We start from the raw sequence: 27,687 nt of genomic DNA, 5'->3' as shown, positions 1-27,687 counted from the left end.
AGATGGAGTCAGTGTCGTTCACTCAATTCCCACAATTTCCACAGTTCTTCAAGGAACTCAGGGTTGACTCAGGTTAGTGAGTTGCACATTTTCAGTTGACCCTAAACCAGGGGTGAGGAATTGTAGCATCAATGTGATATTCACAGCACCTATAGCAGCAATGAATATGCCAGCACAGTTCTGAATAGCAAAATATTTCAGACTCTCCACATGGAAGGCAGAACCAAAATATTTATTTAAACATCAGAAGGCTGAATCCCAACACCAGAAAGCCAAATCCATCATAGCAACAAAGAAATCTATACACAATAACAATGAGGGGGGAATACCATTCCCAAGCCTTCCCTCTGTTAGGCTTCCCACAAACCAGCTCCCTTAAACAAAGCTATCCCTCTCACTTTAGTTGCTGCCTTCTCTCTGTTTCCTAACTCTGATTGCTCTGATTCACTTCGTGCTCCACCCCTTTCTGTTCCACCTGTTCAGCAAACCCCTCTCACTACAGGCTCCATGTGACTCAGACTTCCATGTGACTCAGGAAGGTCACATGGGTCTATTAATGTATGGGAAAGATCTTCCCATTTAAATTACCATTACAGGAACTGAGGTCTTAAAGGATTTGTTCTGTAAAATTTGGATTCAGCCAAAAAACTGCACTTGAGTACCTAGAAGGTCCATGTGGTCTTAAGGCCACAGGTTCCCCCCCTTACCCTAAACAGTCTGATTTAGGACATGATATCAGTGTTGCCCACCTTGCGTGAGCCTTGAAAGTCTTGATTCTGTGCAACCCAACAGACTTGTATTTAGGTGGAGATCCAATAGATAGATGATGGCCACAACTAGTTGTTGGTTCCCTAAAAGACTCTGCTGTTTCATTCCTTTCTGCAACCTTTGCCTTAGTCACCCACCTTTCATCTGAAATTTTGATCCCTCTCTGGGGTCAGTACCCCTTTTCTAAGTGTTCTGTTGGATAAAGTAGCTTCTCTAGTATGCTTAGACCACTGAAGCAGGGTTAGCTCTTTTAGGTAACAGTAGCCCTAAGCCTGGGATTTACAGAGCTTTCCAGCTCTATTGGCTAGGCTCTGAGGCAACAAAATATTTTCAGTAAAAAGTAGACCCTTTTAATCCTGATACCTTCAAAGCTATTTAGGTCTTGTTCTCCATGGACACTGAGAGTTTCTTCCCCCTCTCTATTCATAGAGGGTGATAAAAGACAACATAGGGAAGCCTTTAAGAGGTTTCTCCTTTCTCAATTTATAGTGTCAGATTCAAATAGAAATGGAGTAAGATACATATTCCCTTAGAAAATTAACACAAATTAACCTGATCTGTGTCATATTGTATTTTTATTTATTTTGTAAAACATTTCACAATTACATTTTAGTCCGATTACCTCCTCACTTAGCCTCTTAGAGCCAGCTAGTCATGAGTTTGACATCTCTGAGCAAGATAGCCTTTTTCCAGCCAGCTTTCACCCACCACAGAACTTTCCTCCAATTAGATCAACTCTCTGAATCAGCAGCAGAGCTTCTAGTTAGCTTCTACAAGTTTTGTGTGGTATCTGCTTTTCTCAGCTTTTCCGTGTCTTCTCAACATGGCTTCTGATCTTTTTATTTGTTTATTTAAATTATGACAAATAGACTTTTTGGATTTTTGTTTCTTTCTTTTGTTTTTAGTTATCAACTACATTTTCCTTTTCATCTATCCCCCCCTTCCAGAAAGTTGTCCTTTATATTAAAGAATTTTTTTAAGAGAAGAAGAGAAAAAAATTAAGCAAAACCAATGAAGCCAAACACAAAAGATCAGCTAGGTCTCTTTTTTTATCTCTTCTTTCAAGGTCAAGCTTGGTCTTATAATTTTCAAATATTCAATTTTGATTATTTTGTGGTAGTTATTCTATCCATTTAAATTGTTGTAGTCATTGTGTATATTCCTTTCCTTGCTTTTTTTACTTCATGTAATGAATACAAACAATGAAAAGACTTATATGAACAAATGCATGTCAAAGAAGTGTCCTGATCTCCTTTCTTGTTCTGGGTCCTAATGCCTCAAATCAGGAATTCTTCATATGTAGTGACCTATTTCTGATGTACGTTGAGAAACTCCAAATTTATATTTCTCTCATATGGGAAACACAATCCATATACTATAATCCCAGAGTCCCAAACTTTTGATTCAAAGTTTCCTGGCAATAAACTTTAAAGTCCTGAAACTAATCATATTAAAATTAATTGTTGGGAAACAATATACTACCATCTCTAACATTAGTCAATATTTTAGTTTCTGTACTGCTTCCGCTCAGGTCATCTCAGTACTCTGATCTGAGAGGCTGTTTTCTCTCTTGGGTCCTCAGAACTGTTTTCCTCCTCAGGTTGCTTTTCTCTGTTTCACACAAAATGTCCTTTTGCTGCTGCTTTAAATAAATAAAATGGCCACTTATGAAAGGGTCGGTAGGAAAATGTCTCATCAAAATATACTTTGAGATCTTGTCTTTGGCAATGAACAACGGTGAATTGTTGTGTAGCATTGCTCAGCTGAATTTCAGTTACCTTTCCTTCAAAAGGAAACCCTGCTTGTAAATGAGACTACAAATTCTTCCTCCTTAAAGTGAAAAATCAACTTTTTACTGAATTCTGCTGAATGCATCTTTTACAAAAAGCAAAGATAAATAAAAAATTTTAACATCTCTTATTTTATTAAGAACAAGAAGATTCAATTAGTTACTTCTTAGAGAAAGATTATAAAACCCGCTGGAAAGAGCTAACAGCCTGGCTTCTTCCTAAGGCTTTTTTTTTTGGTTATCTTTCCTGCTGTGATCATTTTCCTAATAACCTTTAGGAACTGGTGTAGTCTCTTAGTGGCTGATTTGTTGCATTTTGACAAATGTTTTTTTTCTGTGAGATGCCCTGGAACAAGAACAGAAGAAAGTTTTAAAGACATCTATATACCATATGCCAAGAAGAAGACAGCCAAAGAGCTCATATGTTCAAATAGTCATTTGCTTTTAAAACTCCAAATGCTGCAATGAGTGGAGATAAAATGCTAACGAGAACCTTGTAAACAAAGTCATTAATTGTACTGGGAAATGGTTGCCCAAGTGCTGGCTGGCAGCTGCGGCAGCTCACACAGTTAAATAGAAAGAAGGAAGGGGGAGGGGAGGAGAGACTGAGATGGGAGAGAGGGAAGGAGAGAAAGGGATGGAGAGAAAAATAAAGGGAAAGAAAGGGAAGAAATGCATAGAGTTCATAAGATTCAGAGCTGGAAGGGATCTTAGAGATCATCTTTTTGCTTTGCAGATGAGGAAACTGAGGCCCTGAGAGGGTAAATGTCCTGTCCAAGGTCACATAGGCAGTGTTAATGATGAATTTGGAACAAGGTGATCTTTCCTCTAAATCAGACCCCATTGTCTTTTCTGGCAGCACAGATTCTAGGCATGTTAAATTTTTATGTGACTACTGAAAATAAGACCATGTAAAGACCAGCTTATCCTCTTCACTTAGTTCCTACAGTACCAAGCTCTTCTTTTTTAAATTTATTTTTTAAATTATGAATTTAAATAGCATTAACCCATAAATCTTTATTTCATACCACTTAATTTTTTTAAAAAGTATATATTATGAAATCCTATGCATTACTTTCAAAACTGTCTTGCTCTACACTTTCTTCTTCTCTTCTGTGCGTTTTTAAAAAATATTGCATAAATCATCTTTTTATTGGCATTGCTATTACTAATTCCTCTGTCTCCCATTTCCCATCCCAGTTAAAAACTGAGAAAGAAAGAAAAAGAATCTTGTCACAAATAAGTATAGCCAAGAAAAACAAATCCACACAGACATATTTAGAAATGTGTATGTCTTTCTCCATGTTGCGTCCATGACCTCTTTCTGTCAGCTGGGTAATTTGCTTCATTACAGATGCTTCAGAGACCGACCGGTCATTGGTTCCATCAGAGTTCTTAATTCTTTCCAAGTTGTTTTTCTTTACAATGTCATTGCCCTTATATTAGTTTCCTCATTGTGCTCATCACTCTATGTCAGTTCATACTATCCAGGATTCTTTGAACTCATGTTTTCACTTGTCACAGACCAAAATATTCCATTATATTCATAGATCACAATTTGTTTAATGATTTCCCAATTATTTAAAATGAAACTTAAGGTATCCTCTTAGATTGAGTCTAATTATTTTCTTCCTTCTCCTCTTTTAATTTCCCTTTCAGGATCAGGAAATTTGTTTTGCTTACCTCTAATCATTCCTCAGCATTATCCTTTCTCTTAACCCTCATCCTATACCCTCATTTGTCTTCTTGTTGAGTTTGATTTATTAATAAACCACACTGTTTACACATGTGTATTCACCCTCTGTTCATTTCAGATAATAGTGAGGTTCATCTGATGTCATTTCCTCCCACCCCTTCTTCTCTTTGTATGTTCTTTCTTTCATTCACCCTAATTATGAGAAATAGCAAATCTCATCCCATTCTTCTTAATCCTTTCTATAATAGTGTATTACTTTTACCTTCCTTTCTCTTTCTCCTCTTAAAAATTCTCTTATCAGAACTAATCTACCCCAGGACTCCTTTTTCTTTTCTTTTTTCTTATTGCACTCTCTCAGTATGCTTTGGATATCTTGCAATATCCCTCCATCATGCTAGCCCCTTTCTCTCATTGGTGAAATCCTTTCCAAGCCACCATTTTCATGATGTGTCCAGCCTAACTGCTGTGGGCTGCCTGGGTCCTCTTACCTGATCTTCGGTGGCCAGCCAGATAAACAAATGAGAGAAGAGACCTCCAGAGTCAAACAGAGGTGTAGGCTTTATTCCAGATACAAGCTACATGTCAGCATGCAGGGCTAGTGCTCCCCGTGGGAGCCCCCTTCTCTCTCCCGAGGAGCAAGGAAGAACAACAATCCCCTCTCAGGCTTTCCTGTCCCCATTTAAGCTCTCCCCCTGCTAGTTCCCTCGTGGACTGAATGCTCTCAGCCCCTTAGCCAATTAACAAAAGGTGTACTCAGACCACGGACCAATCTCAAGGGTGGGATGCTCTCCCCAGCAAGTTTCCACTGAGAAGAGGTAGAAAACGAGATAACTCGTGTCTCACTCCTCAATTCCCAGCTGTTCTCTGGGGGGGCCTCGTACCTGACCCAAGACAGTTCACGTGAGAACTGAGCTTACCTTAACAATGATGGTCCCAGACAGGTCATATTCTATTTCTCTCTAAGCTGTGCTTCTGACTCTAACTAGGAGCTTTGCCATCATGACTCAACTACTTTCTCACTCTGGAACTTCCTTTAGTTCTTGGGACCTTTTCTTCCGCAATATCCTTCTACCATGCTGACCCTGTTATGCCACTGATGAGCTCCTTTTAGAGCTTTCATTTTGAGGACAGACTCAGTCTGGCCTTGTTTTATTCCAGTCCTGTCTATGCTTCTGAAAAGCATAAGCATAAATATTATCAAAACTTCAAAGTCATTTACTACCTGTGTGGCCTTGGGAAAGTCAATTTCACCTCTATGAATATTGCCTTCCTAATTTGTAAAATAATGTAATTGGACTAAATTAATTCTAATATTCCCTCCAGATTTGACTCCTAAAGTCCTAATTCAGAGGGACTCAGAGGGTCCTTCTCCACTGGAGATCTATTGATTTTGCAAAGAAAGTATTAAGGAAGTCCTTTTGATTCGATTTTGCTTAGAAGACCAGAAAGAGAGAACAGTGTGAAGTTTCCTTTTTCATTGAGCCAGTCAGTTAATAAACATTTTTGAAGTGCCAACTATGTGCCAGGCACCATGCTAAGCACTGGTTTTCAGAGAGATGCTTCTTTGCTCAGATTCTTTCTCTCCTTTCTTTTTTTCCCTCTTACCCTTTGTCCCCTTTCCCCCCCTCTGAACATTAATGAACCATTAATAAATGTTAGACACTTTGTGCATAGCACTGTGTTGTTCAGTCATGTCTGACTCCTTGTGTTTCTGTGGATCATATCATCTATGGGGTTTTCTTGGCAAAGATATTGGAGTGACTTGCTATTTCCTTTTCCAATAGATTAAGGCAAACAGAGGTCAAGTGACTTGCCCAAAGTGACACAGTTAGTAAATGTCTGAGGTTAGATTTGAACTTAGGTCTTCTTGCCTTCAGGCTTAGTGCTTTCTCCACTGAGCCATCTAGCAACCTGTTAAGTGCTTAAGAAGATGCAAAGGTAGGTAGGTAGGTGCCAGAACTGTGGAAGCCCTTAAAGAAAAGGCAGGATACTACGAGATAGAAAGTGTATAGGGAAGGATATTCTAGGTATCTGTAATAACCCTAGCAAAAGGGGAAAAATCAAGGAATGTGCTTGGAGAACCCTAAGCAGTCCTGATTAGAGGGTATATAGTGTACTGATGAAAGAGAATGGTGTGAGATAAAAGTGGAAAGAGATAAAATCATAGACTCATAGAATTTTAGACCTAGGTGAGATGGAGGTCAACTAGTCTAACCTCTTCATTTTATGGCTGAGGATACTAAGGCCCAGAGAAGCAAATGATTTCTTCAGACTTCATAGTTAGTGGTAAAGTTAGACTAGAAGATATGTCTTCTAAATGCCAGGTAGGTCTTCATTCCCAAGATGGTGCCAAATTATGAATGATGTCAGGCTAATTCAAATTAACTGGTATCAACAAACATTTGTCAGTTAGGGGATACAAAGAAAAAAACCCTAGAGTTCTTGCCCTCAAGGGGCTTACATTCTCCTGGATTATATGACACATAGACATAAAATTAAATAGAGGATAATTTAGTAAAAGAAAAAGCACTGACAAGGGAGTGCAACAAAGCAAGAGGGAGTTAGGGAAGGCCTCACAGAGAAAGAACATCTGATCTAGGCTTTGAAGGAAGATAAAAATTTTGAAAGCCTGAGTTGAGGAGAAAATGTAGTCCTGACTCCCTCTACTTTTTATGTCTTCTTACACCCTGTACTCTTCATTCCAGTGAGATTGGCTTCCTTGCAGTTCCTTGAACAAATCGATAGAAGTAAGGTGATCTCTTGGCTTTGGGCCTTTTTATTGACTGCTTCCCATGGCTAGAATGGTCTTCTTCCTCCCCTCCCTCTCCTGGCTTCCCTCGATTCCCTCAATACCTTTTACACCTTTTCAACCCTTTACCAACTTCTCTTAATTCTAACGTCTTTCTTCTCTTGTGTATTTCCTATGTTATCCTGTATGTCTTTTTTTTGTTCACAGTTTTTTCATATTGTCTCTTGTTTGTACATTAATTGTTTGCATATTATCTGCCCCATTAGAGTGTGGGTTTCTTGAAGGCAAGGGGTGTCTTTTGCCTTTCTTTGTAGCCATTGGAACAGGACTTTGAATGCCAAAAGTGTAGAGAGGAGAAATTGGAAGCAAGGACACCAATTAGGAGATTATTACAGTAGTCTAAGTGAATGAATATGAGGGCCTGAACAAAGATGGAGTCCATTTAAGTGTAGAAAGTTATTGTGGTTATAGAATTGGATATAGGGATCACAAAATAGGAAAGAATCTGAGGATGATGGTACCATCAATAGAAATAGGAAAGTTTTAAGGAATGTATTTAGGGGAGAAGAAGACTTCAATTTTGAACATGTTGAATTTGAAGTTAACAATGGTTCGTTCAAAGATGGAAATGTCCAATGGAAAACTGGCAATGAAGAATCCAAGTTCTGAAGACTTTGGGGTTGAATATATAGGTTAATCAATTTTAATTTTGGTAGACATTAGAGATGACTGAATGATGTGATTTTAGTGGTGCACAGTAAGATTATCTGGAAGTAAGGTATAGGATGGATTAGAGAGAGGCTAAAGAGGAAATGGAAAAAATCTATTAGGAAACTACTATGATAATCCAGGTGAAAAGTAAGGAGGGTCTGAACTAGGGTGATGAGAAGGAGAAGATAAGTGTCCAGTAGCTTATGGATATATCTATAGGATTTGGTAATTGTTTGGGTTTGGGGGAGAAAAGAGAAGAAGAAATCAAAGATAACATAAATTTTGAGTTTAGTTGACTGGGAGACCTGAAGAAGAATGGAAAAAAACAGTAGTTATCTTGTGAAAGATGATGAGTTCAACTTTGGATGATTTGGATTTAAGGTGTCACAGGGACAATGAAATTCCCTTTCAATATTTTTCTTAATCCTGTTTTTCTTTCCAGTGGCCAGGTTTTAGCTGCTCTCCCTCGAACAACTAAACAAGTTAGAACTCTCCAGAACATGACAATGACATTTGAGGTAATTCCACTCACAATAGCCATTACATCAATTGTCTTTGACAAGTTTCATGTTTAGTGTTTTCCCTATATAATATGTGGTGTATCTACACTTAGTTTTTCCCTTACCTGTCTCCTGCTTGAGACAGATTCTGTCTGTGTGACCCTGGGTAAGTCTATGAACCTCTCAGTGCTCTAGGAAATTCTCCAAGACTATAAGTTTCAGAGAAAGTGCCAACGTGAATTGATAGGTCTTCCCTGGGTCATTGTTATTGCCATGAAATCATAGGTGCAATCTCTCTCCCTGTTTACATCCCCTTGATTTATTTGTTCAGAAAGAAAAGGAACATTTTATTGTATATTGGCATACACATCAATTTTGCACTGAGTTGGAATTCAGGCCTTCAGAGAAATGCCATCAGACCCTCACAGTCCAAATCACTCACATTAGTTCCAGGGAGCATCTTGAGATTTTAGTTCTTTACTGCTTCAAGGGACAGATGAGTAAATTGCTTCATTTTCCAAGGGGTATACTGCTCAGGAACCCCATATCTATCTCAAAAGGGCTTGGTTCCAGGACCACATAGCTTAGCAGAAAATGTCCTTTTTCCTCTAACAAGAAGTTGGGGTGTGGGAAAATAGGGTGCATGTTCTCCAAAATCTGTCCTCTCAGATATGAGAGAACATTAAATTTTCATGTTTTTTTTCCAGACCAGCCTTTAATGACTATATGTGGGCAAAATTGTACCTATGCATAGATTAGTACCCCACTCCGGAAGCAAGGTCCTCTCTGCTAAACCCTGGTATGTCTTCAAAAAGCAAAATAGTTAAAAAGAAAAAAGATACTACACGTAAGTCAGTGATGAAAAGAAAGTTCCTATATACATCAAAATATTTATAGCAGCATTTTTTTGTAGTAGTAAATTAGGGAGGAGATTTGACTAAGCTTTCTCTGGCACAGGAACTCACTAGTAAGGAAATTCCCTCTACTTCCTCTGCAATTTAGAGAACTCTCTTACAGTCATCTAAACACAATGCTTCTTAAACTGACCTACAGTTTAGGAAACACTGAAGGGGTCGTGAGTGGAAAAAGTTTAAGAAGCCCTGAATTCTAAGACACTGAAAAGTTGAGTGACTTGTCCACAGACTGTATTCATAGCAGGAATGTGAGCCGTCTTTCTGGCTCCAAGGTTAGCTCTCTCTTCACTACTCCAGATTGCTTCTTACAGTATCAAAGAACTGGAAACAAAGTAAATATTCAGTGATCTGAAAATGGCTAAAGAAATTGTGACAGGTGAATTATGGCTCTATAAGAGAAAGTGATATGATGAATACAAAGTTGCATGAGAAGATTTATATGCACTGATGCAAAGTGAAGTAAATAGAACCAGGAAAATTATGTACAGAATAACCCAATAGTATTAATGGAAATAACAAAAAATAAAATGAAGCTAAATCCTGTGAAATTATAATGACCACCTTGCACTTCCCTTCCTTTGTAGAGGAGTGGAGATGGAGATACTATGGAAATAGAACAACACATAAGATTTGGTCAATGTGGCGGTTGGTTTTGACGAACTGATTTTCTTTTTTATTATATTTTACAAGGGGTTTCCCTAGGAGGGGAAAGAGAAAGGATATATTGGGAAAGATAGGTAATATAAATTTAAAAGTAGCTGAGAGCAGTTTGTCCACTCCTCCATAAGCCAGAACAGAGGGGTGGTTCCTCAGAGAAAGTCTATCATCCCAAACATTAACAAGCATTATGGTCTGACTGACTTTGGAGTCAGAAAAATCCTAGACTAAGTCTTGCCTGTCTCACTTACTAGCTGTGTGATGTGAGTGTGAGAATAAGTGGCAATGACTTATTCTATGGCCCACAGTTTCTTTAAATGCAAAGTAAGGGGATTGAATCGAGGGAAGGGATTTTGAAACCCCTTGTATTTTAAAATCAAGGAATCCTTCATCTTAAGAGCAGGCCCAATCACTGAGATTTAATCAGAAACTTTTTTGTCCTCCTTACATGGAGTTAATAGACACATCTCACAGAGAAAGGCATGGACAACCAGATATTTTAAACAAAGGCTCACCTCCTGGTAAGCTCATCAAAATGACTAGAGTGAAACAACTCTGCCCTCTCATATTTATAGGAACTCTGCCTGTATTAAAGTTTTACCTTTCCTCTTCATTTGACATCATTCTCTTGGTTCTTACACCATGAGAATATATTTGGATATTGACCAATCTTGCAGAGCCATAACTAGGGTAGGAGGATCAAGGATTTATCCCAAGATATTAAAATTAAAGGATGTCAGTTTTGAAAAATAAGTGACAAAAGAGCTCACAGAGCTTTATACCAACTTTATACTGTTAATTCTGAAAAATAAAATAAAATAGAATATCAATACAGAGGTTATAAGTAAAAAGTCTTCTTTATTCCATTAGAGGAGGGAAACTAGACACACATTCTGGGGTCTTGTATAAGTCCAAGGAGACCCAACGCAGCGAGGCTTAAGCCTTGATACGTATCAAGGTGGCAAGACAAAGAATCAAGCAGTGAGGTGTAATGGCAGTAGTGAGATTTAAAGGCAATGCTGTAGCAAGTTTGCCTAGTGACAAAAAGTCTGTTCATAGCAGGGCTTCATCCTGCAGATGCTTGCCCAAGCTCAGGGGTCACCAGGGGCTGGTTTGAGTCAATTCTGTGATTTAGCTGCTACAGAATTCATCCAGAGGGTGAGCACAAAGGATTGCTGTTATTCCAAGCTCAGAGCACAAGTTTGCTTGCTGGGCCTTAACTCTGGAAAACAAGGCATCTCCTAATAAGAAGAAAAGAGATAAGTGAAAATAGAGGTGTGGTCTTGGTGTGCAGGTCCTGACAAGAGCAATGATGACACATTCATTTTTTTAACAGCTTAGTAATAGCAGAATAATTAGTTAAAATGGTCAAATACCAATATGCTTTCTTTCCTTTCCCTGCCATGGCCACAACCTAGTGAGTTTTTCCCCACTGAGATTGCTGTGCTTCCCTTCTCCACCACCCAGTCTCACTTCCTGAGGTTTCCTCAGGCTGCCTGCCCTGGATTTGGTTTGTACTGCTTGTCCTAAGTTACTGCTTTAATATCTTGTGACTCTTGTCAATTTATCTACTGGAGAGTGACAAAGTATGTATCTCTCTTTTGTTGTTGAAAAATGGCAGGTTGTTCTCTGGAAGCCAGAAGATATGGAGTTCATTAAAAAGTCAGAAGAAGTCCATTTCTATGTCAATGATTCTTATGTGGACAGAGTGAAAACCTTTTTAAGACAGAGCAATATCATATTCAGGTAGGGTCACCATTCTCTATTGGAAAAGCAGAAGCACCATAGCAAACTCCTGTTGAACTCGCTGAATCTACTGTGAAACCTTGGGTGGGAAAGTCACTTAGCTTTTCTAGTCCCCAGATCTTCATCTGAAAAAGGAGGATATTCACATCAGCTGATCTCTAAGGCCTCTCCTGGTTAGACATTTTAAGATTCTAAGTTCAAGCTGAGGAGACAGTCTTTTCTTTTTTTCACCTCAGCGTGTACGTTTCCAAAAAGAAATCAAAGGCTGAAGGGATTTGGGTTTTACTCTGTCATCATATCTTAAGATCAACCAATTCTCCTGAAAGTGTTGCCCTAGAATCATGTGAGACCTTTCTTTGTGTACTCTTAACCCCATCTGGCATCCCTCTCTGCGCTCCTCCAGCCTTTGCCCTGGACGCCCAATGTCCTCATCCCATCCTCAGGCTGGCCAGTTCAATGCTCCAAGCAGGAATGCTCTACTCCATTAAACCTCACCTGATTGTGGCCTATTTTCTTGGAATCCTGCTATATGCTGTTTGACAATGGTGGGAAAGGCTTACCATGTAAACCCAGTTACAATGTATATACTTCATAAAAAAGTCCCTTACTTACAGAGTGTCTTTATTGGAAGGAAAAATTTTGGTGGGAGAGTGACTATCAGATTTTAAGTGGCTGTCAAATCCTACCACAGAGAAGAGGGATTTTGAAAATTTTCTGTGTATAAGAGGTCCCTTTGGCAGTCTGCTGAAACCTATGGATAACTTTCTTTGAATAAAATGCATAAAATACATAGGATCACAAAGGAAACCAATTATATTGAAATATTGGTGTCAAAATTTAAAAACAAATCAGCAACCAAGTTCATGGACCCCAGGTAAAGAAACCTAGGGATGATCTAGGGAAATGCTTTCTGTTTATGTCCAGGTAAATGGCTAAAAGGCTATGTGAATTCCTGCTTATAATATTATTCATTTAATAATCATTTATTAGATGCCTGCTTTGGACAACAGCACTATGTTAGTTACTGAGGGGCAATGAAACTTATGCCCCAATGAACCTTAATTCCTCTTCTTGTTGGCTTTATTTTGAGAAACTTTTCTGTTACCATTGGACTTTCTTGAACTCAAGTTGTCCTATCTGGAAAATAGGGCTAATAATTGCTATTTTGTCTACTTAACAGGGTTGCTATGAGCCTAAGAGTTAATATTTATTAAAGTACTACTCTTAGGCTGTAAAGCATATGACAAATGTGTGGAACTACTGGTCATAGGAATAGTAGTGATAGTAGACATCACCATAGCAGTAATCATACTAGTTAGTGGTGGTGGTGATAGTTAATGTACCACTAATAATAGTCATACTAGTGGTAGTAGTCATGGCTAACATTGATAGAGTGCTTAAAGGTTTGTAAAGTATTTAGCAAATATTATCTCATTTCATTTTCTTGACAACTTTGGAAAGGGAAGGCTATTATTAACCACGTTTTATAGATAAGGAAATTGAAGCAGCAGAGTTTAAGTGACTTGTCCAGGGTCACATAGCTAGGAAATGTCTATGGTCACATATGAACTCAGGAATCAAGTGATTGTAATCAAAGTAAAAGTAGTCATACCAGTAGTGGCTGGGTGGTAGTGGTAATGGTGGTAATAGTAGTGGCTGGGTGGTAGTGGTAATGAGGGTAGTAGTCTTAGCCATCATGATGGTCTTTTCTAGGAAAAGCACACCTGTTTTGCCTTCCCTCGGCACAGCAAATTGCCTTTGGAAACCAACTAATAATTTGTTTTTTGTAACTTAGGGTACTGGTAGAAGATGTTGAAGACCTTGTTGGAAAGCACACCATCAATGACACATTTGACTCTGAGAAAACCACCAATGGTACATTCAGTCCCCGGGCCTCTTCATCATACTACCATCATTATCATTCACTACATGAAGTAAGTCCCTTCTTTTCCTTTAAAAGATAAGACGATCATTATATCAAGCACAGCAATTCCCCCAGAAGGATAATTTCACATGACCAACGGGGAAAATTATACCTATGTTTATTAAACTGAAGCAACTCAGATTTCTGGCAAGTTTCGTTGAAAAAGACTACAGTTACTTCTACTTTGCAAACAGCCTTGCTAGTGTCTTCTCCTGTCACTGAAATTAAGCTGCCTAGAAGGGCAGCAGCAGGTCTATTTATAGCAGCAATGAGGGTAACACAGCTGTTGCTTGGCCTTTGCTCTCGAAGAGGACTGTGGCATCAGGAAGGTTGATACCATGACTTACAAGTGAATTAGATATAAGTGAGAGAGGGCCACACAAAGTTGCTTCCTCACTTTCTCCTCCAGAGCCATCTTTGTCCAGTGGCAAGATATAGATCAAATATATGAGAATTTCAAAAGACTCATGATAGAAAATGCTATTCACATCCAGAGATAGAACTATGGAGTCTGAATGCAGATCAAAGCAGACTATTTTCTTTTTCTTTTGTTTCTTCTTTCTCATGGTTTTTCCTTTTGATTCTAATTCTTCTTTACAACACAACTAATGTGGACATATGTTTAATATAACTGTACATGATGGCCTATATTAGATTGTACATCCTCTTGGGGAGGATGTAGGGGAGGGAGAGGGAGGAAATTTAAAACTCAAAATCTTATAGAAGTGAATGTTGAAAACTAAAAATAAATAAATAAATAATTTTAAAAAGATTTGGATCAGGATGATTGAAGATGGTACTGGATGTAGTGGGATACCTGCATGGAGGGGGAACCCAAGACCTGGATGTTTGGAATAAAATGTATACAGGGAATGCCAGTGGAAGGAATATCATCCCTTATTCACACTGGTTTAGAGTTAGTGCCCTGAATCAATACTCTAATTCTTACTGAGAGTGATTTTTGGCATGTATTTTCTATATAAATATATATGTATCTATGTACATGTAATGGGGCCATCCCAAGGATCATAGGTAGAACTTTCCCTTCTGCTTCTGGCCAACTTAACACTTGGGGGCACTAGGAATAGCTAGCCCTGGGCTGCATCTGGTTATACATGACTCAGCATGGAAATATTTGTGCTTTAAGATGATGAAGAAACTGCTCTAATTGGCCACCAAGCAGGAAGAATTAACAGCTCCTGGCTCTCATCTTCTCTGTGGACTGAACTAGTTCCTGTGAGAAGTAAGAGGAAGGGCAGCTCACTCTATCTCCTACCTGGGTAGCTGTAGCTTTGAGCACTGGAACCTAGAGCAGAAGGCCTCAGCTGCAGTCCTAGGGCAGAACCTTAGGGGGTCTGGGATGTGGCTGATGATCTAGCCAAGGAGTCTAAAAAGGAGTGATTAGCCAGGTAGAAGTACCAGGAATGAGCAAGGTCTTGAAAGTCAAGTGTACAGATATTCAAGAGTGGAAAAGTAGTAGTGTCAAAAACTACAGAATAGGAAAGGTGCACAAAGACTAAGAAGAGGCTATCAGGTTTTCTTAGTGGGAGAGACAGAAGACATAGATTTAAAAAATTAATTAAGAAAGAAAAACAAAGATTTGTATTTTTATTAGATTAAATGAAAATTTTTTGTTAGACTAAATTAAATTAGAATTCTATTAGATTAAATGAAAAAATTTTAATACACTGAGAACAGAAGTAACAATGTTGGCCTTAAACTCCCAAACATCTGGTTTCTGCTCCTATTTATGGTCTGACTTTTCAAATCCTATCTTCAGAATCAGATTTAAAAAAAAATTCTGAACTTAGCCAACAGCAAATAACATGAGCATTTCCATATGCAAAGGAGAACAGAAAAAGAGACTTTTACATGAAGTTGGGAATCCGTATTCACAGATCAGCTTCTTTTCTTTTTTAAGTCTGTATTAATGAAATATGTTATTTTCAGAACTGTCTTGCTGGTCTATTTTTCCTTTTGACTTTCATTCTGTTCTTTTAAGCATTTTTTAGAAATACCTTCATGACCTTATTTTCATATTTTCTTTAATTGCTGGCTCTCCTTTTTCTACCCTCCCTGCCCCCCTCCCCCCCACTCCCAGATTTAAAGAGAGAAAAATAAAATCCTTGTATTCTATATACGGAGTTAATCAAAACAAAGCCTTGCATTAGCCACGTCTGCAAATGTATATCTCATTTTGCACTTTAGGGATCATCATATTTCCAGTCCTTTAAAATTATGGTTTGTTATTGTATCCACTAGAATTCTTAAATCTTTCAAAGTCGTTTTTTCTTTACAATATCTTCATTAAGGCTATTAGATTTAACAAGAATAGTTGAGAGATCATAACCTTAAAACAGCTTCATTTGAGGGCTAAGAGTAAAAGCCAGATAGCTAGGGCCTGAGAAAGGAATGGGAGGAGAAAAAAATGAAGGCAAGAATTTTAGATAGTGGTTTTTACTAAAGAAAAAAAAGAGTCTGGCTATGAAAGGGAAGAGAAATATAGGATGATTGTTTTTTTATTTTAATTAACTTCATTAACGAGGTATTGGTTATGGTATTCCTGGCCAGTCTACAGGTCCCAAGATAGTGGGTGTGGGAGCAAAATTGATCCAACATCTCTCTCCACATACCTGACACTTCTTTCCATCACCTTAATCATCACCATCCCCGACTACAAACAGGCAAAATCCTGGGAATGTGCTGATGGTAGGTGAGGTTTGTTTTAGGCAAGGAATGTAAAGGAGACCCTTACTCACTGGACCTAGACTGAATAGACTTGTTGTTTGAGTGAGAAGGAAGGATGGCAGAAGGGAGTATATCATCTCTGGCATACATTTCTGAGCCTTCCCCATCCACCTCCCCTCCACCCTTTCCTATAGGTAAAACCTCAATTTCCTCCTGCTACTCTGACAAGGAGGAAAAGTTGACTTTCAATAAGCAGGTCAGAGTGGGAGTTTATGGTGACTGCCCTCAATGTTAATAGGATGTTCCCTCTTACTGTTAACTATTGACTAGCCATGACAGGGATATAGTTGGTTCTGGCCTCTGATCCACCCTGACTTTTCTTGGGAGGATGAGGTAGAAAGGAAGGCCCCTAGATGGTTAGTATCAGGGTGACAGATAACACATTTTGGAAGGAAGCAACCTGAGGATCTGCTCCCCCTACATAGTCATGTTTCCAGGTACCCAGTTCTACTCATGTTTAAAGATTGATCTCCACTCTTCTCCCAATTACACATCCTATTCCAGGTGTAGGTTGGGTGGGAGGTTGAAGTGAAGGCAGATAGGGAAGATATATTCTTGAAAGCAGTTTGTCCATATTCCATTGCCAGGGGATCCAGGAGAGTTTTATCTCTATTGTCTTTATCTTCTCAAGCTGTGGATTCCAAGCTATTCCCTCCATGCCTGGGGCAAAACCTTGTTTGCCCCACACTGGTTAAGACTGGGAGGATGGGGTGCATTGAATAAATGTTGCCTTCACTTGCTTCCTTCTCCTCCCAGATATATAATCTTATGAAAGATGATATTATACTAACCCCTAGGAGAAAGGGTAGAAAAAGAAGGAAGGAGAAAGGATTAAAACTGACTCTATGAAACATAGTGGAATGATTTCTCATTTCTAAGAGGCTTACAGAGAGCAGAATATCCACTGGGAAAATAATCAGACATTGTCTTCACACTTTGGTACTATCTCTACAGAGCATTACCCAGTAAACGCTTCCTTGACCTAAATAGTACCAGTAGCTAGCAGACAGGAAGGCCTTTCTAGGCCTGAACTAAAAGAAAGAAATGAAGCTTGCTTCCATATTTGGAAGAAAGGAAGACTTGCTTGTCCCTAAAATACTTATTGAGAGCCTGAAACAAATGGAAATAAGAATCTTCTCCTTAAAGAGTTCTAGTGGGTTCTAATGATTTTTCTAGGGCAGCTAGGTGGGTTCTGATGGTTACCATCTGGTTACCCACAATGTTATCCGTAAGCAGAAAGAAGTAAGCAAAGTTTGTCTTAGGTGCCTCAATGTTCCCTACCCTTCCACAAACAATTGGATGGCCAATGCGTTCGTGTAGCTCTCAAAATTGGAAGGAAGCTTAGTAAATGAACTGCTACATGACTGACACTTTAATATAAATGGATTAAACTTAGCCTCTGCCTAGTTACTTGCAATTCAGAAGGATATTATAGAAAGAACCCTAAGGAATGGATTTCTGGTATTGGCATTACAGTCAATATTTCACCTGGGTAGGGTGGATATTTTCAATTGGATTGAATTTAATAAACATTTATTAAGTGCCTATTATGTGCTAGATGCTATAGGACGCTGTGGATGTAACATCATACAGCTTATATAGTTACTCTATTCTGGATGTGAGGGTAAATGATACTTCAGTCCCCAAGTGCTAAGAGCTTTGCTTTATAGCAGCTCTGGAACTGTCTTTGGAGGTACAACCTAGACCTTGGTCATCACTAGTACAGATGCAGTAGTATTCTAATTGCCAGATGAACTACAAAGTTGCCCTGGAGAATTTATTTCCATTTTGGGGAAGTTTTGCAAAGGACTCAGGTTCTAGATCAATCCAAACTTCTAGGTTTGCCTCAAAGTGAACTTAACTTCCCAGGACTGACTCAGCTCATTAGCTTATTTCCAAAGGAGGGCTAAGTTTGTATCAGGGCAGAACCTTGAGGACTCTTCAAGAGCGGTCCTTAACCTCTGAGTGAGGCCTAGAGTTGGAGGCTAATGTTTCTTAGAAAAGCATTGCTTAATACTATTGGAGTACTGACCTAGTACCAGTGGCCCTCTAGTGGGGAAATGTTATTTTAACCTGCCTTGCTGGGAGCACTGGGTTTTCTACAGGGTACTTCCTTAGGCTAACCCTCCCCCAGCCACCCGAAAATACTTTCTTTATGACACTTCTTTATAGAATTATAGATAGAGAGACTTTTTAGTATAACCACCTCATTCATGACAGATAAATCAGAAAGCTACTGACATTTTCCCTGAAAGTCACATATGTGGAAGAACTTAGGGAATTGTACAGATGGATTTCTTACACAAACGTATTGATTCTTTATGAAGAGACTTTTCATAACTTTTCCTTCTTAACAAAATCTTTATAAAATGTTAACAAGTTGCAGAAGCCACAATATTTATTTTTCTTATTTGGTATAGTGGATAGAGCAATGGATTTAGGGGCAGACGAACTGGGTTTAAATCCTGCCTTTGAAATTTAGTTGCTGTGTCACTTTGAGCAGGTAAATGTCACCTCTTAGGAGTTCAGTTTCTTAAGCTACAGAATGAAGGGATTCAACTAGATGATCTAAGGTCATTTCCAACTAACAATTTTTGATCCTATGATCTTGACTTTCTTAGTAGTTCTCCACTTTCCCTGATGTCACCTATATATGGTTCAACTCTGTTTCAGTCCTTTATTTTCCTTTGGAAAAAAAAAAAACAACCCAAAATTTCTCCCCTCCATATCTCCCCTACTGTACAAAATGATTTGAGAATTCATCTACTTCTGCTGAAGAAGTTATGTTCTTCCTGTGGTCCACTAAATTACAGAGTAGTGTTTATTGCCTTTGCAATCTGAAACTTGGTTAGCTAATTACTCATTTCTATTTTGGCAGATTTATTATTGGATGGAAGTTATAACTAAGGCATATCCTGATATGCTTGAAAAGATACACATTGGATCCTCATTTGAGAAGAGACCACTTTCTGTTTTGAAGGTAACCTTTTGAAAAAGTAACTGCTCTGTCATTTTTTTTTTTTGATGGGGGAAGGTGATGACTCTCAGTGACAGATGGCTCTCAGCTTAAAAATTCATTTCCTTAAACGGCCAATCAACAAGTATATTTCAGGTACTGTGCTACAAATTGGGGATAAAGGGACAAAAGGGGATAGCTCTTGATCTCAAAGAACTTATATTTTAATGGGGGAGATGACGTGTACATATAAGCATATTTGGAATGTATAGAAAATGAGTACAAGGCAGTTTTGACCAGAGTCTGTCTCTTACTTTACAATTTTTCTTCCATTTTATTCAAAAGCCACCATGAAAGAGAATTAAAATTATCCCCTTAACATTCTGTTAGTGTAGTTTTCATTTGCAAAGGAAGAGAAGGAGGCAACCCAGACTTAACAGGGCAACAGTCTGTTTACAATGCCTTTGGACACTCAGGATAGAACTGAGGATCCTAGAAATCCCATTGTTTCTAGGAGTGAGTCTGGGAAGCCTTTGATTCTTTCTACCCAAACTTTCTTTGGACAGATCTACATTATCCAAGTTTAGATTCCAGACTTCTTCAAGGCTTACACCTTAATATTGCTCCTAAACTCTGAGTAATCAGGAATAGTCTTTTGCTTGATGAAATTCCAATTCTAAGTAATGAAAATAGTAATCTGAGTCTTTCTTTTAAAACTTACATTTAAATGATTTAACAAGATAGATATTAGATGAATTGAATTGAGTGCATGACCTTAGCCATGCACTGGACTGGGTACTGGGATATAAAGACAAAAAATAAAATGACCCCTTACCTCAAGGAGTTTACACTCTATTGGAGGGAATAACGTATATATATATATATATTTCAAAATATTTTATTTTTTCCAATTACATGTAAAAACAATTTTTAACAATTTATTAAAAAAATTTTGAGTTCTAAATTCTTCCCCCAGCTTCCTCCCTCATTGATATATGTCATACATGTGCAGTCATGCAAAGCATAGTTCTATATTAGTAATGTTGTGAAAGAAAATACAGACAAAAAACCCTCAAGAAAAATGAATAAAGTAAAAAAAATATGCTTCGATCTGCATTCAGACTACGTCAGTCTTTTTCTCTGGAGGTGGATAGTGTTTTTCATTAAAAGTCCTTTGGAGCTACCACTTTGCTAAAGTTGCTAATTATTTTAATTAGGTTTTTAGTTGATTCTCTAGGATTTTCCAAGTATATCATCATATCATCCACAAAGAATGATAATTTTGTTTTCTCATTGCCCATTCTAATTCCTTTAATTTCTTTTCTCCTCCTATTGCTATAGTTAGCATTTATAGTACGATACTGAATAATAGTGGTGATAATAAGCATCCTTGCTTTATCCCTAACCTTACTGAGAAGACTTCTAGCTTACACCAATTACAGATGATAATACCTATTACAACTTATCATTTTAAGGAAAACTCCGTAATTTCTATGCTTTCTAGTGTTTAATAGGAATGAGTGTTATATTTAATCAAAAGTTTTTTTCTGCATCTATTGAGATAACCATATGATTTCTGTTGATAGTGTTATTGATATGGTCAGTTATGATGATTGTTTTATAATAATGAGCCAGCCATGCATTTCTGGTGTAAATCCCACCTGGTCATAGTGTATGATCTTTGTGATAGAGTGTTCTAATCTTCTTGTTAGTATTTTATTTCAAATTTTTTGCATCAAAATTCATTAGGGAAATTTCTGTTTTTGCTCTTCCAGGTTTAGGTATTCATACCTATTTGTGTCATAAAAGGAATTTGGTAGGGCTTCTTCTTTGCCTGTTTTTCTAAATAGCTTATATAGTGTTGGAATTCGTTGTTCTTTAAATGTTTTGTATAACTTATTTGTGAATCCATCTGGTCCTGGGGACTTTTTCTTAGGGAGCTCATTGATGGCTTGTCAAATTTCTTTTTTCTAAAATAGTTATTTAAATATTTGATTTGCTCCTCTGCTAATCTGGGCAATTTATGTTTGTGTAAATATTCATTCATTTCACTTAGACTGTTAGATTTATTTATGTATATAATTATGTATATATTATAAATAATGTAATTATTTATATATATAATTGGGCAAAATAACTCCTAATAACTGCTTTAATTTCATCTTCATTGGTGGTGAATTCACTCTTTTCATTTTTAATATTAGCAATATGGTCTTTTTAAAAAAAATCAAAATAATCAATGGTTTATCTATTTTGTTTCTTTTATAATAAAACTAGTTCCTAGTTTTATTTATTAGTTCAATGGTCTTCTTACTTTCAATTTTATTAATTTCTCCTTTGATTTTCAGGATTTCTAATTTGGTGCTTAATTGGGGGTTTTTAATTTGTCCTTCTAGTTATTTTTAAAATTTAGACCTGTGGCCAATTAAGTGAGCTGCTCTTTCTCTCTTTTATTGATGTACACATTTAGAGATATAAAATTTCCCCTAAGTGCTGCTTTGACTGCATTCTGTAAATATTGGTATGTTGTCTCATTGTTGTCATTCTCTTTAATGACACTATTTATTGTTCCTATGATTTCTTCTTTGATCCATTCATTCTTTATGATTAGATTATTTAGTTTCCAACTAATTTTCAATCTATGTTTCCATAGCCCTTTATTGAATGCAATTTTATTGAATATGATCTGAAAAGAATGTACTTGATATTTCTGCTTTGGAGCATTTGATTGTGGGGTTTTTATTCCCTAATACCTAGTCAATATTTGTGTAGTTGCCATGTACAGCTGAGAAGGTGTATTTCTTTCTGTTCCATTCAATTTTTTCCAGAAGTCTATCATATTTAACCTCTAAAATTCTGCTCATCTCCTTAATTTCTTTCTCTTTTGTTTAATTTTTTTTGTTAGATTTATGTGTTCTGAGAGGGGAAATTTTAGGTCTTCCACTAGTAAAATTTATCATTTTCTACTGTAACTCATTTAACTTTTTTAAAAAAGAATTTGGATGCTATGCCACTTGGTACATATAAGTTTAGTGTTGATACAACTTTATTGTCTATGGTGCCTTTCAGCAAAATGTAACTTCCCTATTTATCTCTTTTTTAAATTAGATCTGTTTTTGCTTTTGCTCTGCCTGAGATCATAATTGCTACTCCTGCTTCTCTTTTTTTTAACTAAAGTGTAATAGATTCTGCTCCAGCCTCTTATTTTTACTCTGCTTCAAGTGTGTTTCTTGTAAACAACATATTGTAGGATTCTGGTTTTTAATCCATTCTGCTATCTACTTCCATTTTGTGAGTGAGACCATCCCATTCACTTGTACAGTTATGATTACCAACTGTATATTTCCTTCCATCCTGCTACCCTCCCTTTTTTCCCCCACTCCATTTATCCTTCTTTCTCTCCTTTCATCCTATTCCTCCTCAGAAGTGTTTTGCTTCTGACCACTGCCTCCCCTAATCTGTCCTCAAATCCATCCCTTCTGTTATCCTCTTCCCTTTCTACTTCCCTGTACCATAAAAGAGATTTCTATATCCAACTGAGTGTGTATGTTATTGTCTCTTTGAACCAATTCTGATGAGAATAAGGTTCAAGCACTGCCTCTCTCTCTGCTCTCCCCATCTTCCTCTCCAGTGTAAAAGTTCTTTTGTGCCTTTTTTTATGTGAGATAAATTATTCCATTCTACCTTTCCCTTCTCCTAGAACATCTCTCTTCCTCACTTCTTAATTTAATTTTTTGGATATCATCCCATCATACTCAACTCACACTTATGCCCTCTATGTATACTTTTTCTAACTGCCCTAACAATGATAAAGTTCTTAAAAGTTACAAGTATCATCTTCCTGAGTAGAAATGTAAATGGTTTAACCTTATTGAATTCTTTATGTTTTCACTTTCCTGTTTACCTTTTTTTAAAGCTTCTCTTGAGTCTTGTACTTGAAACCCAAATTTTCGAAAACATAAAAAAATCAAATCAAATTTTAAAAAATCAAATTTTTTAGTCCTGATCTTTTCAGTAGGAACTCTTGAAACTTCTCTATTTCATTGAATATCCATTTTTTTCCCTTGAAGAATTGCACTCAGTTTCTCCAGGTAGGTGATTCTTGGTTGTAATCATAACTTATTTGCCTTCTAGAATATCATATCCCAAGTCCTCTGATCCTTTAAAGCAGAAGCTGATAAATCCTGTATAATCCTGACTATGTCTCCATGATATGTGAATTGTTTCTTTTTGGCTGCTTGTATTGTTTTCTCGTTGACATGGGACCTCTGAAATTTGGGGAATTTTAATTTTCAAGTCTCTTTGAGAAGGTGATCAGTGGATTCTTTCAATTTCTATTTTACCTTTTGGTAAATTTCCTTGATAATTTCTTGAAATGTGATGTCTAGCCTTTTAAAAAATTATCATGGTTTTCAGGTAATCCAGTAATTCTTAAATTATCTTTCCTGGATCTATTTTCCAGATTGGTTGTTTTTCTGATGAAATATTTCACATTTTCTTCTATTTTTTCATTCCTTTGATTTTGTTGCATTTTTCCTTGATGTCTCATGGAGTCATTGGTTTTCATTTGTCCAATTCTAATTTTTAAGAAAGTTTTTTCAGTGAACTTTTTAAAAATCTCCTTTTCCATTTGATCAATTATCCTTTGTAAAGTAATTTTTCAGTGGATTTTTGTACCTTTAAAAAGATAATTTAGCCTGTTCTCTTTTTTTAAATTTAATTTTATTATTATTATTTTTAATGTTTTACAATCACTGCCATAAAATTGATTTTATCCTGCTCTATTTTTTTAAGGTGTTATTTTCTTCAACATTTCTTCAAAGAGTTGTAAACTCTTTTTTCATGATTTTCTTGTATCATTCTCATTTTTTTCCTCATCTATTCCTCTACCCCTCTCCTTTGATTTTTAAACTCCTTTTTGAGCTTTTTCTAGGAATTCATTTTGGGCCTGAGACTAATTCACATTTTTCTTTGAGGCCTTGCATATAGCTACTTTGATTTTATTGTCTTCTTCTGAATTTGTGGTTTTGATCTTCCCTGTCATCACAGTAACTTTCTATGGTCAGAATTTTTTTGTGGTTATTGTTGTTTGCTCATTTTTCTGCCTATTTCTTGACTTTTAACTCTATGTTAAAGTTGTTTTCTGTTCCTGGGGTGAAGGGAACACTGCCCCAAGCTTCAGGGTTTTTGTGCTACCATTTTCAGAGCTAATTCTGGGGGTCTGTAAGTTTTCATCTCTTCTGAGGTGATATGATTGAAGAAGAGATATGATCACTGCTCTCCTGGCCTGTGCTCTGGTTTATGAGTAACCACAAGTAATCTTTTGTATTCTGGACCTGTAATCAGAGTTCCTGTTCCTGCCAGTCCTGTTCTGTTTGCTAGGGGACTGTGACCTGGAACAGTGTATGAGCAAGGCAACAGAATCCTGCTCCCAGTGCCTGCAAAGGTTCCCTTTTAATCTTTCTCTGACCAGTTGTCTGACCCTTTTATCATCTGTGGTCTGAAAACTCTGAAAGCTGCCCCTTCCTTTGCCAAATCAGATGCTTCCAAGGCCTTCTGCTGGCTTACTGGGCACCACCTGCACTGACCAGGTTGGCACAGGACTGTGCTCCACTCATCCTAGTGAGAGAGACCTTTCTTGCTGACATTCTAAGCTGTCTTGGGCTAAAAAATTGCTCCACACCATCCCTTTGTTGGTTATGCCACTCCAGAATTCTTTTGAAGGCATTTTTTAAACATTGTTTGGAGGGGAACTTGGGAGAGCTCAGGTGAGTCTCTGCCATTACTCCTCCATCTTGGCTCCATCCCATTTTCCTACATAAGAATTAAATACAAAATACAGACAAAATAAGATCCAGAGCCATGGTAAAAGTCTAATATAAAGAACAGCCTTATATTAGAAGGAAATGGCAAATCACTCCAATATCTTTGCCAAGCAAACCCTAAATGGGATCATGAAGAGTCAGATATGACTGAAATGACTAAACAGCAATAGCAAAGGAAGAGGCATAAGGTTTGAAGAGAGAGAGAATTAGTTCTATTTTGAAGATGTCCAATTTGAGATGGCTTATGAGCATGAATACAAGTTAGGCTTGAAAATGTTCAGAATACAGTGGTCACCTGTGCCTCACTCAGTTTGCTCTCTAACAATTCTTGTATCTCTCAAGTCAAGAACATAGACTATTGACACTTTAGGCACTATTAGAGAATTCAACCACAAACTGGCTATGATCAAAACTTGCCAAAGACTCCTTTGAGACATTTGATACTTGAAGGACTCCCCGGGGTGACAGTGGATAGACTTGCTTGACTTGGAATCAGGAAGTCCTTAGTTCAGATCCTGAGTCAGACACTTACTAGCTGTTCACCTTTCTCAATCTCAATTTCTTATCTCTCTCAACTGATTGGAGGGAGGAGCACTGAACTTCCAAAACTTTCTTTTATAGAGAGCTCACAATCTTCTTGGTAATTCTTTTTTCCATCAGCAGCTCTGCTAGGCTTTGACTCCACTGAACACCTGCCTCCTTTCTGGGTACCCTATAGTATGCCTCTCAAAAAAAATTTGTTTTCAACTTTGTCTCCCTCTATTAGATTGTAAGGTCCTTGAAGACAAAGACTGTCTTATTCTTAGCGCTTAGAAGAGTGTCTGGCACACAGTAGATATTGAATTAATGTTTATTGAATTAGATAGTAAAAGCCAGGACAATAATAGTATCTAATTTATAGAGTTGTTGAGAGGATCAAATGAGATAATATCTCTAAAGTATTTTGCAAACCTTAAAGGACTATATAAATATTAGCTGTTATAATAATCATGTGAGCAATCTCTTCTTCTAGATCAAGGTTTCTTTTTTTATTAATTGATTTGTTTGTTTTCAGTTTTCTACAATCACTTCCATATATCTTAGATTTTTTTCCCCTCTCTCTCCTTCCCCCCTCTCTCCCTGAGATATCACGTAATCTTACATAGGTTCTACACATACATTCTTATTAAATATATTTTCACCTTAGTCATGTTGCATAGAAGAATTAAAATGAATGGGAGAAACCATGAAAAACAAAACAAAACATAACACAAGAGAAAATATTCTGCTTCATTTTGTGATCCAGTTCCAAAGATCTTCCTCTGGATGTGGAAGGCATTTTGCCTCAACAGTTTATTGGGAATTTATTAGGTCCTTGCATTGCTGTGAAGGGCTAAGTCTACCAGAAAAATTCCTCACACACTGAGGTTTTTGCTACATATGGCCTCTCCAAAGTCTTCCTGTTCATCATTTCTTATAGTGCAATAATATTATTCCATTACATTCATATACCACAACTTGTTCAGTCATTCCCCAGTTGATGGGCATCCCCTTGATTTCCAGTTTTTGGTTACCACAAAGAGTACTGCTACAAATATTTTTGTACATGTGGGACCTTTTCCCACTTTTTATTATCTCTTTGGGATACAGTCCTAGAAGTGATATTGCTGGGTCAAAGGGTATGCACATTTTTGTAGCCCCTTCAGCATAGTTCAAATTGCTATCCAGAATGGTTGGATGAGCTCACAGCTCCACCAACAATGAATTAGTATTCCAACTCTCCCACATCTTCTCCAACATTTATCATCTTCCTGTTTTGTCATGTTACCCAGTCTGATAGGTATGATGTGTTACCTCAGAGTTGTTTTGATTTGCTTCTCTTTAATCAACAGTGACTAGAGCATTTTTTCATGTAACTATAGATAGCTTTAATTTCTTCCTCTGAAAACTGCTTGTTCATATCCTTTGACCATTTATCAATTGGGGACTGACTTGTATTCTTTTACATTTGACTCAGTTCTCTATATATTTTAGAAATGAGGCTTTTATCATGACACTAGTTGCAAAAATTCTTTCCAAGTTTTCTGCTTCCTTCATAATCTTGGTTGCATTAGGTTTGTTTGTGCAAAATATTTTCAATTTAATGTAATCAAAATTATCCATTTTGCACTTCATAATGTTCTCTATCTCTTGTTTGGTCAAAAATTTCTCCATTCTCCATAAATCTGACAAATACACTATTCCTTGCTCCCCTAATTTGTTTATAGTATCAGTCTTTATACCTAGATCATGTATTCATCTGGACTTTATTCTTGTGTACGGTGTCAGGCATGACCAGTCTATGTCTACACCCAGTTTCTGCCACACCGTTATCCAATTTTCCCAGCAATTTTTGTCAAATAGTGAGTTCTTATCCCAGTAGCTGGGGTCCTTGGGTTTGTCAAATAGTAGATTGCTATATTCGTTGACTACTGTGTCTTGAGTACCTAACCTATTCCACTTGTCTACACCTCTGTTTCTTAGCCAGTAACAAGTGGTTTTGATGATTTTCTGCTTTATAATACAATTTGAGATCTGGTAAGGTGAGGCCACCTTCCCTAGTATTTCTTTTCTTTAGTTCCCTTGGTATTCTGGACCTTTTGTTCTTCAAGATAAATTCTGATATTATTTTTTTCTAGCTCTAGAAAATAATTATCTGGTAGTTTGATTGGTATGGCACTGAATA

The 27,687-nt window shown here is 37.2% G+C and overlaps 1 protein-coding gene across 1 annotated transcript in view; it reads left to right on the top strand.

Moving 5' to 3' along the window:
• The window catches only part of CPB2 (carboxypeptidase B2), a 48,379-nt gene that overhangs the window by 2,820 nt on the left and 17,872 nt on the right, over nucleotides 1-27,687 (top strand). Inside the window, exons 2-5 of the mRNA XM_072617219.1 lie at nucleotides 8,156-8,231; nucleotides 11,406-11,530; nucleotides 13,326-13,464; nucleotides 19,081-19,182. Coding sequence (XP_072473320.1) covers nucleotides 8,156-8,231; nucleotides 11,406-11,530; nucleotides 13,326-13,464; nucleotides 19,081-19,182 — 442 coding nt within the window. The remainder of the gene's footprint in view (nucleotides 1-8,155; nucleotides 8,232-11,405; nucleotides 11,531-13,325; nucleotides 13,465-19,080; nucleotides 19,183-27,687) is intronic.

Source organism: Notamacropus eugenii, chromosome 6, assembly GCF_028372415.1.
Source record: "Notamacropus eugenii isolate mMacEug1 chromosome 6, mMacEug1.pri_v2, whole genome shotgun sequence".
Classification (NCBI taxonomy): Eukaryota; Metazoa; Chordata; class Mammalia; order Diprotodontia; family Macropodidae; genus Notamacropus; species Notamacropus eugenii.
This window is presented reverse-complemented; position numbering and strand designations above follow the sequence as displayed.